Source organism: Cucurbita pepo, chromosome LG02, assembly GCF_002806865.2.
Source record: "Cucurbita pepo subsp. pepo cultivar mu-cu-16 chromosome LG02, ASM280686v2, whole genome shotgun sequence".
Lineage (NCBI taxonomy): Eukaryota > Viridiplantae > Streptophyta > Magnoliopsida > Cucurbitales > Cucurbitaceae > Cucurbita > Cucurbita pepo.
Window position 1 is genome coordinate 12634682 of NC_036639.1, and position 13129 is coordinate 12647810.

The 13129-nt window shown below is 36.7% G+C and overlaps 3 protein-coding genes across 7 annotated transcripts; all 3 read left to right on the forward strand.

The window, feature by feature from the left end:
- Positions 1-184: 184 nt before the first annotated feature.
- Positions 185-3260, forward strand: LOC111786575 (ATP-dependent Clp protease proteolytic subunit 3, chloroplastic). The gene is made up of 5 exons (XM_023666813.1): positions 185-602; positions 864-978; positions 2145-2320; positions 2660-2755; positions 2845-3260. Exons 1-5 carry the CDS (start codon positions 264-266, stop codon positions 3127-3129), a joined length of 1011 nt encoding a protein of 336 aa, XP_023522581.1. The 5' UTR covers positions 185-263; the 3' UTR covers positions 3130-3260.
- LOC111786585 lies at positions 3261-9437 on the forward strand. 4 transcript variants are annotated; one of them, XM_023666830.1, is made up of 9 exons: positions 3261-3339; positions 4314-4434; positions 6108-6174; positions 6543-6614; positions 6696-6769; positions 6877-7015; positions 8314-8394; positions 8470-8559; positions 9014-9437. In XM_023666830.1, exons 1-9 carry the CDS (start codon positions 3333-3335, stop codon positions 9095-9097), a joined length of 735 nt encoding a protein of 244 aa, XP_023522598.1. In that variant the 5' UTR covers positions 3261-3332; the 3' UTR covers positions 9098-9437. The 4 variants fall into 4 exon arrangements, with proteins under 4 accessions (XP_023522598.1, XP_023522591.1, XP_023522606.1 ...); XM_023666823.1 differs by lacking the exon at positions 3261-3339 and having other exon boundaries at positions 4207-4434; XM_023666838.1 differs by lacking the exon at positions 3261-3339 and having other exon boundaries at positions 4296-4434; positions 5924-6174.
- An 833-nt stretch (positions 9438-10270) lies between these two features.
- On the forward strand, positions 10271-12912 carry LOC111788392. Of its 2 annotated transcripts, none has more exons than XM_023668723.1 (7): positions 10271-10364; positions 11076-11201; positions 11265-11327; positions 11434-11481; positions 11589-11642; positions 12193-12250; positions 12550-12912. In XM_023668723.1, exons 2-7 carry the CDS (start codon positions 11115-11117, stop codon positions 12591-12593), a joined length of 354 nt encoding a protein of 117 aa, XP_023524491.1. In that variant the 5' UTR covers positions 10271-10364; positions 11076-11114; the 3' UTR covers positions 12594-12912. The 2 variants fall into 2 exon arrangements, with proteins under 2 accessions (XP_023524491.1, XP_023524492.1); XM_023668724.1 differs by having other exon boundaries at positions 10345-10435.
- Positions 12913-13129: the final 217 nt, after the last annotated feature.

Genomic DNA, 13129 nt, shown 5'->3' on the forward strand with positions numbered 1-13129 from the left:
TCATTTTATCCTTTAAAATATTCATTTTTATTTATTATTTGGGTAAAATTTAATCAATGAAAATCCTTTAAAATAAATTTAATGGAAAAAAATTATACAAATTTATTTGGGTTTAAATATGTTATTATTTAAATCAAAATAATTTTGTATATAATTTAAAATATATTTTAAAAAATGGGAAAAATAAGTTTATTTTGTTGGAGATACCAAATTCCGGCAACCCCAATCTTGGATTTCTTGACGGCTCCCTGAAAGGAACGAAAATGGATTTGAGTTTCACATATGCACCTTCTCCTTCGCTTCACAGCAGGCTTATGTGCTTCAACCATGGAGTTTTAGCTTCTCCCTTTCCAGTTTCCACTCCTTTCAAGCACTCTCATGGCGCTAATTCCAGTTCTAATGCTTTTAGAATCAGAAAATCCGTTCCCGTTGCGGCGGTGAAGGCCTCGCTCAGTTCGTCGCCTCTGAGACCAACCTTATCCAGTAATTGGGATGTCTTGGGAAACTATTCTGCAGCTTCGGCGCCATCGCTGCCTCGATTCGAAGAGCTCGATACAACCAATATGCTTCTACGCCAGCGAATCATCTTCTTGGGCTCTCAGGTAATCTCTCGAATAGTTTCCTGATTTATGAACTTCTTGGTCCATTCCTTGATTTTTGTTGCAAGTTTGTTGTGCTTTTTAATGCCTTTGAATTATGAGGTTTTGGTTTCTGGATTTCGTTGGATTGGAGTTTTTATTTGGACGATTTGGGAATTGTCTTTGTTAATGATCTGCTAACTGAAAAGAAGAAGAAGAAGAAGAAGAAGAAGAAGAAGAAGAAAAGGTTTCTGGGACTTGAATATTTCTATTGGCTTCTGGCAGGTTGATGACATGACGGCAGATTTCATCATAAGCCAGCTACTCTTTCTTGATGCTGAAGACCCAACAAAGGATATCAAATTGTTAATCAACTCACCTGGTGGTTCTGTCACTGCTGGTATTTTCTGCATCATTTTACTTTTATCATGAAATCCTTGATTATTTTTTTTTTTCTGACTTATGCATTATAGTTCTGTTCTAAAGTAGTTGGATTGGAAGGATGTTCTCGTAGAATCTTTATGGTTCAAACCTGCTTCCCTGCATTCGTTTATAATGGTTTTAGTTTTGGCATCAAATGAGTTTCTTATTGCTCCAATGCGCTCGTATGTAGAATGGAAATTGCATAGTTCAACTTTTTTTTTACTCAAATGAGTTCAACTGCGTTCTGTGTTGATCAAGTTCAGATAATAGAACACAATTTCTCTTTCAGCCTTTCACCCCCTTTGCATTGAATGTAGTTCTCAATCCAAGATAAACATATTTCAAAATTGTGGAATCATTGAAACATTTAAGATGCAGTGTCGTCGGAGATTGAGAAAAAATCAGGTTACATGGATTTTGACTTTATTATTCTCACTCTGGAAGTAGCTTGGGAACTGCCATATTTGAGTAAGGATCATAATTCGTCTAGTTGTGAGGCAAGAGTGTCTGTTATTGGTTGTGTTGTTGTATTTTGTTTTGTGAATAAAATATTTGAGACCAATTCATGTGTTCGAATCTGCGAACCGCTTGATATGCTTAGTTTTCAAAAATATTCTTATTTGTCAGGTGTTCAGTTGGCTAGTTTTTACTTTTTAGCACCATAGACGTAACGTTTGTCATCGACCAAATAAAAATTATGGTATGTGGTGTGGCATTTATGGGGCAAGAGCTTGGATGATATGCATATAACCTGATTCAAGTTCATAACAGATCCTCGGTGTGGGGCTGGTTTCATTTCTCCAACGCTATTAAGAAGGATGTTATAAAGACAAAAAATTGTAACACCCATTCTATAGCCAGTCCAGTTTCGTCCCGGATGCCTCGGTATTCATTTGTAGTAACTCTGGCAGATGAAACCACGTACCTACCGAAGCAGTTGTCTATTCCATTGTTCCTCATAACTAAAAACTGTCCTTTTGTTTATATTTTGTTCCCTGGTCTCTTCATTCTTCAATCATATAAAGGGCTTCTCAAGTACATCTTTGGAATTCCACTTTTTTCTTTTGGGCTATCTCTAATGTTGAAGGGTGTCATTTCAATCCATGTTTGTTGCTCGACATTTTTTTTTTTGGCTGCATGTAGGAATGGGAATATATGATGCAATGAAGTTGTGCAAGGCCGATGTTTCAACGGTTTGTATGGGACTTGCCGCATCCATGGGAGCTTTTCTTCTAGCTGCTGGTTCGAAGGGAAAGCGATTCTGCATGCCCAATGGTAGAGTGATGATCCATCAACCTCTTGGAACAGCTGGAGGGAGAGTGAGTAGAGACTATTGTTTTCTGTGCTTTGATGTTAAGTGAATGCCATTTTGTTCACCGTGATTGTAACTTTTGTTTCACCTTCCAATTAAGTAAGTCCTGAGTGTTGCATAATTTAGTTGTTATGAACTCGATTTATATGTGTGTGAACTTGTATATAAGATCGCAACGTTTTGGTGCTACGCATATAAGAGCAGCATGGAATCAAATACAGGAAACTTCCCCAAAATTTATACCTATTGACATTGCCTGTTGATCTATGTGATAAGTTGATTTGAGCTTCCACTTATGGTCTCCCCGAATCACTTTGTAATTCGCTGGTTAACCCGTCCATGCCAGGCGACAGATATGAGCATACGGCTACGAGAGATGGCGTATCACAAGATTAAGCTGAACAAAATTTTGTCTAGGATCACAGGAAAACCATTGGAGCAGGTTTGCGTCTACATTGTGTCTTTAACTATCTATCTGGTTCTCAGTTTCTTGCTGGAACCCTCTTGATGTTTACGAGTTTTCGTTTGCAGATTGAATTGGACACGGATCGTGATAACTTCATGAATCCCTGGGAAGCAAAGGTATATGGTTTGATTGATGAAGTTATTGATGATGGAAAGCCAGGACTCGTTGCTCCAATCGCAGAAGCCAATCCTCCGCCCAAGACCCGAGTTTGGGATCTATGGAAGATCGAAGGGAGTCGTAAAGCTAAGAAGAATTTGCCTTCAGAAACCAAGATTTTGCAGAATGGATACCAAGGAAGTGATGAGGAGCGCAGTCCCCAGCCAGAAACAGAAGAACCAAGTCCTAAATGACAGGACACCCGCCCTGTTCTTCCATTATTGTATCCTACTTTGTTCTTTCCATTCTCAAATAGCTCCTTCTCTGTAAGATCTTAAAGGTTATTATTACCAATCAGTTAAAACCAGTTGTAGGTTTTGGAAAATTCAAGAGTCCAAGCAATCCCTTCGCTCAAGTCGATATCTCAATCCGTGTCGAAACCTCAGTACAGTACGACATGAACGGTGAGACTTAGTTCTGTAAAGGCCCAGATCCACCGCTAGCAGATATTGTCCACTTTGGGCTTTCTCTTTTGAGCTTCTCCTCAAGGCTTTATAAAATGCGTTTGTTAGGGGAAGGTTTCCATATCTTTATAAATGGTGTTTTGTTCTCCTCACCAACTAATGTGAGACATCATAATCCACTCCCCTTCGGGGCCTAGCGTCCTTATTGGCACACCTCCTCGTGTCTATCCCCTTCGAGGAACAGCGAGAAAGCGGCACATCGTCTGGTTTCTAGCTCTAATACCATTTGTAAAGGCCTAGATCCATCATTAGTAGATATTGTCCTCTTTGAGATTTCTCTGAAAATGGAAGCTTCTCTGAGTTTTGGTAGGCTGAGATTTTGATGAAGATGGATATGTTTGAACTCAAAAGTGCTCATGCATTGCTTAATAGGCTTAACATCTTGTGTGGAAGATTATATGATATTCCTTTTGATGTTCTGAAGCATATACACTATTTTCACAAAAAACTTTTTTATAATTATTTTTGTTTAAATTATAAATTTAATTTATGATCAAAAAAAATAATTTAGAGAAAATATTTAATGGTTCTTTCAAGAATAAATTAGTAAAAATAATTTATGTATTTTAAAACGTAATAATTAAAATAAAACAAATTCAATTTACAAGAACTAAAATCATATTTAAATATTCTCAACAAATTTTANTTTTTTTTTTTTTTTTTTTTTTTTTTTTTTTTTTTTTTTTTTTTTTTTTTTTTTTGTTCAACTATATATTTTTAATCTATGATTAAACAAAATAATTTCGGAAAATTTCGTTGGAATCTCTGGCATTTCCCCTTCTCCCGCTATTTTTGTAAAGAGAGGAGAAAAAGAAAAAGCACAAACTTGAGTTCTCTCAATGCATTTCCCCCTTAAATGATCTGTTGTTTGTTCAACTGGGTTACTGATATCATCCATTTTTCTGTCAATCAAGGTAATGGAGCAGTTATAAGAACACTCCATCTCTTGCTTCCTCATTGGAAAAGCGGCTGCAGGAGGAAAAGAAGGCCGATGTTGTTTGTTTCTTCTATCGTAGAGATTCTATTCCCATTTATGTAAGCATCCCTTCTCTTTCTTTCTCTCTTTCTCTCATGAATTTAATTTTACTCATATGATCTTCATAAGTTCTTGTCTGCAATGTGTTTGTTCATTTGCCAATGATGGTGGAAGTTGTTTGAAGGTTGCTGCCACTGTCTCTTTTTTTGTGCTTTTTCGTTAGTTTTAGATTTTTCTTGATCTGGATTGTTGTTTCCTTGAATTCATTTGGTTTTGTTAGATTGCTGCCGGAACTTGAAGAAGCTAACATATACGTATTACGAATTATTAGTGCAAACGTTTGAATCAGTTTAGAGGTCTTGAGAACTTCGTTTTTGAGTCGCAAGAACTAAATGTTTGAAATGAAGCTAAATATTATTGTTCTAGCTGGAGCACTGGTGCTCAATCCTCTTATTATGTCCATAGGTCTGTTCCTACTTATTATTGAGGAAGGCCAATCTCTAGAGATCATAAGTACTTTGAATTGTTGATGTAACAGTCCAAGCCTACCGCTATCAAATATTGTCCGTTTGGGCTTTCCCTTTCAAGCTTCCCCTCAAGGTTTTTAAAACGCATCTACTAGGGAGAGGTTTCTACACCCTTATAAAGAATGCTTAGTTCTCCTCCCCAACCGATGTGGGATCTCACAATCCACACCCCCGAAGGGGGTGGACACGAGGCAGTGTGCCAAGAAAGGCTCTAGGACCCGAAGGGGGGTGTATTGAGGGGTCTCACATCAATTGGAGTAGGGAATGAGTGCCAGCGAGGATGCGGAGTCTCAAAGGGGGGCGGATTGTGAGATCCCACATCGGTTGGGGAGGAGAACGAAGCATTCTTTATAAGGGTGTAGAAATCTCTCCCTAGTAGACGCATTTTAAAAACCTCGAGGAAAAGCCCGAAAGGAAAAGTCCAAAAATGACAATATCTACTAATGATGAATTTAGGGCGGTTACAAATGGTATCAGAGCCAGACACCAGGCGGTGTGCCAGCGAGGACGCTGGGCCCCAAGGGGTGGATTGTGAGATCTCGGTTAGAGGGGGAAACAAAACATTCCTTATAAGGGTGTAGAACCTCTCCCTAATAGACGTGTTTTAAAACCTTGAGGGGAAGCCTGGAAGGAAAAGCCCAAAGAAGACAATATCTACTAGCGGTGGATTTGGGCTGCTACGTCATTGATCTAAATTTAGAAAACAGCAAGTATTTCAATTTGTACTTTTTTTCACCTAGGAATTTGAACTCAAGACTTGGGAGGATATCTCCAAACATCCCAATTCCGAAGCCCTTACCAGTTTCCCCGCCACCCTTGGGACGCAAATTCCAAAAATTTCATATTGTCTTTTCTTTTCTGCTCTTTATCTTTGAAGTTATATTATGCTGAGAAACAATCTGAGTCCTCATGAAAGCTGGTTACTGCAGCAAATAAAATTACCTGCAGAATTGTAATTGTTGTTTGGCTTATTTATTTTATTTTATTAACATTCACACCAATTTCTACCGGATCATTGAAGCATGGGGGATCATTTTGTGCTGTTGGTGGATCGGTTGCTCACTGAATCAAACCTTGAAGCTACTACTGAGAGATAAAAACATAATTTACCATCCTATGGCCTCAACAAATGCAGATAATATGATATCTTCCATAGATATAGATATTGAATCCATATCACCTTCAAGTAAACTTGTTGAGTGCAGAATTTGTCATGATGAGGACGATGAATCAAATATGGAAACACCCTGCTCTTGCCGTGGCAGCTTGAAGGTTAGATTTAGTTTAGTCAATACCAACTGGTTTTACTTATAAAAAACTCAGATAGCTATTTTTTGAATCCCCCTTTTAAAACTATATAGCTGACTAAACTGGTTTCAACGATGTTTCGAGAGAATTGTAGAACTAGATTCATGGCCGTTAAGAATGAGAAACAAAAGTGGGATCGAAAGTGCGATTACAGTTATACAACAAAATATATTCTACCAATATCTTTATATCTTAAATCAAATGTCATAATAATGGCTCAGATTGGGGTGCTATTCTTGTTTTCCTTTCCCTTTCCAATCCTTATTCCTTGTTGTGCTAGTTTAGATGGTTCACCTTGATAATTAGCTTCCGATTAGTGTCGATAATTGCAGTATGCTCATCGTATGTGCGTTCAGCGGTGGTGCAACGAGAAAGGCAACACAATCTGCGAGATTTGCCACCAGGTTTGTTGTGTTTATATTAAAAAGAGATGTGTTTAATGCAGGGCTAAATTTATGGTATCAAGAACTCCTTTTTCTTATCAGGACTTTAAGCCAGGGTACACAGCACCTCCCCATGTGTTTTATAATGGAGGTATTAGCTCACTAATGCATTTCAGGTAAGCCATTAACCAACCTATCTCCCCACAATGCATATAGTTTTCTTGTATATTGAGTTCCTGTTCATACATTTCTTCAACACTTTGATATCAAATTGTGGTCTCAGGGGAAGTTGGGAGATGTCAAGGCTGAACCAGCATGTCCCTGCAGGAATGCTCGATCACGAGTATCTCGATTCCGCGTTCGATGATTTCATCAGTCCCTCTCCATGCAGCGTACTGTGCTGCCGCATAGTTGCAGTAATGGTATTCCCTCTCTCTTCAATTTACTTCATTTGCAGTTTCCTTATCTCTGTAAACCAATTTTAAGTGTCTTGGTAATTGGCCTTGCTTTCTGCTGATTGAAAAGTATTACATGTTTTTGCTCGTTGATTCATTTTCATTGACTTATTGAGGCACCAAAGAAATTTAAAATACAGTATTTGGAAACTTAAAAGATGAAAATGTAAAGAGTAAATGTTGAGAATGGTTGGGAGGGAATCTTACCTTGGCTAATTTAGGAAATGATCATGGGTTTATAAGTAAGGAATACATCTATATTGGTATGAGACCTTTTGGAGAAGCCGAAAGCAAAGCCATGAGAGCTTATACTCAAAGTGGACAATATCATACCATTGTGGGTTCGTGATTTCTAACATGGTATTAGAGCCATGCCCTTAACTTAGTCATGTCAATAGAATCCTCAAATGTTGAACAAAGAAGTTGTGAGCCTCGAAGGTGTAGTCAAAATTGACTCAAGTGTCGAACAAAGGGAGTGTAACGACCCTAAATTTCCACATATCTAGAGTCGCCACTAACGTCTCATGCTCATCTCTAATGCAGAATAAAAACCTAAGCATGCTCATCTTTACTAGCGGAAAAATTTAAAACTTCAGAATACGTTAAAACATTGAAAAACACTGCCGGACTTACGTGTTTCAAACATCATGCTGGANTATTATTAATATATATATATATATATATATATATATATATATATATATATATTAATAATATATATATATATATACATATATATATATATATATATTTTTTTTTTCTTTCTTTCCCGGGTCGTTACAGGGAGTGTACTTTGTTCGAGGACTCCAGAGAAGGAGTCGAGCCTCGATTAAGAGGAGACTGTTCGATGGCTCCATAGGGCTCGGGGGAGGCTCTGTAGTGTAATTTGTTCGAGGGGAAGATTGTTGAGGATTGTTCATTGGCTAATTTAGGAAATGATCATGGGTTTATAAGTAAGGAATACATCTCCATTGGTATGAAAACTTTTGGGGAAGCCCAAAGCAAAGCTATGAGAGCGGACAATATCATACCATTGTGGAGAGTCGTCGTTCCTAAGAGTAAAAAGTTCAACAAATGTGGAGGAATGAATTTGAACCTCGAACCTCCACGAAAAGAGTAGATGCTTTAAACGCTAAGCTATGTTCATATTGGCAACTAAGATATTATTTAGCCTATTATTTTTCTCTCGTATTTCTATCATTATGACAGTTGGATTGACCTGAAATCCTCAGTTTGAGACTGCTAATCATATCTGTATGTTGCAGTTCATCGTTCTCCTTGTTTTACGCCATACTCTACCGATTATAATTAGTGGAGCTGGAGAGTATTCACTGACATTGTTAATGGTAAGTTTGTTGCTCGGCCTTGCTCCATTGTTTAGACCAATGAAGAGCCACAAGTTCATGTTCTGTGTATTGCAGTTGCTGATCTTGAGAATTGTTGGGATTCTTCTGCCTATATATGTCATGGTTAGGGTATTTACTTCCATTCGAAGACGGCGTCATTATCAGGTTAGTGATCCGGTTGATATCTAGAATTGATATGCATAGCATTTAGTCGTTTGAATTGCTCAGATTCTCGATGGAGCTGTGAGGTAGAAGTGTCATGTTTGATATCAATATTTGTTGGTGTGAGATCCCACGTTAGTTGGAGAGGAGAACGAAGCATTCTTTATAAGAGTGCGGAAACCTCTCTCTAGCGTACGTGTTTTAAAAGCTTTGAGGGGAAGCCCGAAAGGGAAAGTCCAAAGAGTATAATATCTGCTAGCGGTGGGCTTGAGCTGTTACAGTTCGGCTATTTCAAGGTTTAGTCTTTGAACTTTCGGGTTTATATCTATTTGATCTTTTAAGTTTAAGAAGTGTCATTTAGGTCTCTAAACTTTCAACTACATATCCAAAATGTCGATGAAGTTTAAGAAATGTCTAATAAGTTTTTAAACTTTCAATTATATACTTTCTCTGATAGGATCCCCCTCATCACCTCGCAACATCAGATGACGAAAGTGACTCGACGAGCCATTCTCAACCACGCTTCATCGACATGAGATAGCAGCAGTTCATTGTCCTCGTCTTTGATACGATAGAAACGATGTAACAAGAGAGAAAACTGTCAGATGAAATGCGTAGAAGGTCATCGACTCATCAACACCATTCATGGCAAGGAAGTTAAGAGCTGCATACGGTCCTCGCAGCGAGCAACGAGCCACGACCCAGTTAGCTTCTGCAATGAAGTGTTCATCATTTGTGGTGAAACAGCAGAAACTTGTTTGGTTAGATTCAAACTCTTTATGCAATAGAATCAATGGCTCACTTGCTCTCTTATGTATATAAAGTGTGTAATGGTTAGAAGGGGCTTTGATCTTTGTATATAATATGTGTCGCTTCAAAGATGAATGTGTGTTTATTAGTTGATAGCTGCTAAATTTGCTTTTAAATCTATACATATATACATATATATACATATAGATACATATACATACATATATACATACATATATTAGCTTTGATGTTTAAAATATTAGTGTCGACAACAACGCCGAAACCTCAGCTTTGTGAAAATATCGATAAAAGTCGGAAGTGAGTGATATTACTAGAAAATTTATCGACTCTTTTTCTTTTGGAGTTTGAATCATTTTTTACTATGCTTTCGAGGCTCACAGTACTTTTGTTCGACATTTGAGAATTCTATTGAGATTGCTAAGTTTTTAGGGCATTGCTTTGATTCCATGTTAGATGAACACGAGATTCTATTGACATGGCTAAGTTTTTAGGGAATGGCTCTGATTCCATGTTAGATGAACACGACTCTCCACAATGATATGATATTGTCCACTTTAAGTATAAACTCTTATGACTTTGCTTTGATCATTCATTCCCTAAATTAGCTGATGCTTTGATCATTCATTCCCTAAATTAGCTGATATGAGACTTTCAACCAATCGTAAGAATGTTAGATGAAAAGGGTGAGCACCATTTCAAACTACCGTAAGAATGTTAGATGAAAAGGGTGAGCACCGTTTCAAACTAGGAAATAATATTTTTACCATTTCAAACTAGGAAATAATATTTTTACTAATTTATCCGTACCAGTAAAAAGTAAAAAGAAGTCAAATTCACTATTTTGTTCAAAGTAGCTCACGAATGTACATGTGAATTTGCCTGTACTTTCAGCAAGAAGAGAAAATTAAAAATTAAAAATAAAATAAATAATAATAATAATAACAAACAAAACAAAACAAAAACAAATAATTTGGATCTGTGGTTCGAGCAGATCAGATCATCGTCTTCGTCCACCTCGCCATTTTAGCAGCTCAAAGGTATTCTTATATCGAATCCTTCTTTCGCTCTTCAATCCTCCTCCTCCCTCTCTATTACAATACGCTCCATAGTAAGCTTCGTAGATGCATTTCTCTCGTCTTTTTCCTATCTTGTTGTTAGATTGATTCGTAGATGCATTTCTGATTGTAATGGAATTCAGTGAAGAAATCAATGGAATTAGAAAATGGCTGTGCGATATGTATTGCTCAGTAATCGAATGCACTGTGTTATATCGCTGGAGTTTTGTAGTAATTGTGTCTGGTTTAGCTGTGGTCTCAGTCGGTGATTGGGGACTAGGAAGGAGAGTTGTTTTTGGATACGTGTTCAATCTTGTGGAGAAAGTAAGATCTTATTCTTCTTAGTTCTAAAGTTAATGATTAAAAATGGATCAATGGAGAAAGGAGTGAACAGTGTAGTTCTTTGTATTTCTTTTCCTTCCAATTCTTGAATCATGTACTCTGCATAAGTTGAGTGGTAGAACATCCTGTTTCTGATATTAGATTTTATGCTTTCTATCGATGAACTATTCTCTTGTTTTATATCTGATTTTTGTCTGTCTGATAATGAATGTAGAGCGCTGATGGTTGCTATCTATGTATTGCAGCTAGCTCTTGAATTGATCTTTAGCTTTCTTGAAGATTGATTGAAAGACACTTCCAGTTCATTTTCCCCCGACTTCGAACTAATGATTCGATGAACTTTACCTGCAGGCTGCAATTTTATAACGATTTGAGCTTTCCTAGTTAATCATGTCTGAGCATATCAAAGAGACTGGACGAGTGGACGGAGATGGACATGTTGGATCTCAAGAATCTATGTCTTCCTCTCGGAAGGAGGTTCGTGACTTCATACATACGCATTTTCGATTTGTAGAAGTTGATAACTAATTTTCTCTACAGGAGGAAGTTATAAAGAAAAAATATGGAGGGATTGTTCCCAAGAAGCCACCACTCATTTCTAAGGTGATTTGTTACCTGTAAAAAATTATGCATTCTTTCAGTATGATTTTCAATGAAATCCATGCATTCTTCCATATGGATGTCTAAAGCTTTTGAATCTCAACTTCAGGATCATGAACGTGCTTATTTTGATTCTGCTGATTGGGCATTGGGAAAGGTATTTATATTGTATCGCTCGTAACACCATTTTTACTCGATCTCGAAATTGGTTTGCATAACTTCACCTATTGGCTAATATATCCTCCATATTTTGGCTAATGGCAGCAAGGAGTTGAGAAGCCTAAAGGACCTTTAGAAGCCCTTCGGCCAAAATTACAGGTTGGTAAATAATGTGCTTACTGATTTTGTCTCAGGTATGCAACCTTTGATATTATTTTAGGGTTGAGATCTTGAACACATGCACTGAACAGAGTGGTTGTATTTCTCAAAATTTAGACCTTGACCTCTTGAATAAAAGATTAGGGCATAACAGTTTTAACTTCAAATTCTCAAATTCCCAAATTTAGTATCCAGTAGTTAATATTTAAATTTAGTATCTTGCTTGATTTTTTTTCTTGGAGAAATTTAGAATGTTAAAAGTGAAACTTCATTACCTCCATTCATGAATACTTATAATAGTAGACATGGCTTTAATCCATGGAAGGATGGTGCTGCCATTACCATATCTGCTACTATTTTTGCTTAAATTCAAGCATAACCCAGTACTTTAACAAGGCATCTATACAAATATTGTGAAACGATTTGTTAGTCTGGTAATTTTTTTGTTGCCTTTTTTATTTTATTTTTATTTTTTTTATTTTATTATAATTACTATCATCAAGTAGGAGTAGGACTTATGTGATTGCTATTTTTTTTTCCTCTTGCATAGCCAACACAACAGCAAACTCGATACCGGAAGTCTCCTTATGCTCCATCAGACGGCGAAGGTATACTCACCTATTCAAGCTTTAACTAAAACGATCAATCTCGATAGGTCCTTGAACTTTAAAATTTTGTGCCCGAACTTTTAATTGTCTAATAGGAATTGATTGTTTGGTTCTTAGTTTAACCTCTATGTGGCTTGTTAACTATATTATATAAGGATTACACAGCCAGTTGATTTCAAGCTGTATGTTGATGTAAATGTTAAATGCAGACAAAATATTATTTTAGGAGCCTATTAGAAAATTTTTAAGGACTAAATAAACTATATTCTAATATGATTGCGGTATATTTATTCACACAGATGGAGGAACTGCTCCAAATGAATTTGCAACTTCGAACGAATGAAGCGTTGCTTGTGCTCGTTGTACCTGTTGTATCGTATCTCACTCCTGTTGAATGCCTGCTTAGGTATGAGCAATTTTCTTTTGTTTTTTAGAATACAATTGCTCGGGTTCGGGGTTGGTTATTGTGCTTACATTAAGAATGTGTATTGTATGGAGGATGATAGCTACATTCATCTATTTCATATTTGTCATTGATGACAAATATTATGACTGACCTTACGAGTCAAATTCAAGAATGATGTAGTAAATCTGTGAGATATGTGTATTGTAGACCATATGCCTTCATCCTGCCTTTTAAAAAAAGTTGTCTTTTCGAGTTACTTGGATTGATTTAGTCTTTAAACTTTTAAAAAAAGGGTTCAAAATTGAATTTCGATGTATATTTTTATTTAGTCTCTATCGGCGACACGTCTACTATGTTGTAAGTTTAATAACGAATGGAGGTGAGAATTTTGACCTCTCAATTGAATATCTCTAAGTTAGCTAAACTATGCCTATAAGTTTATCATAGTGTCAATTTAGTTATGATCTAATAAA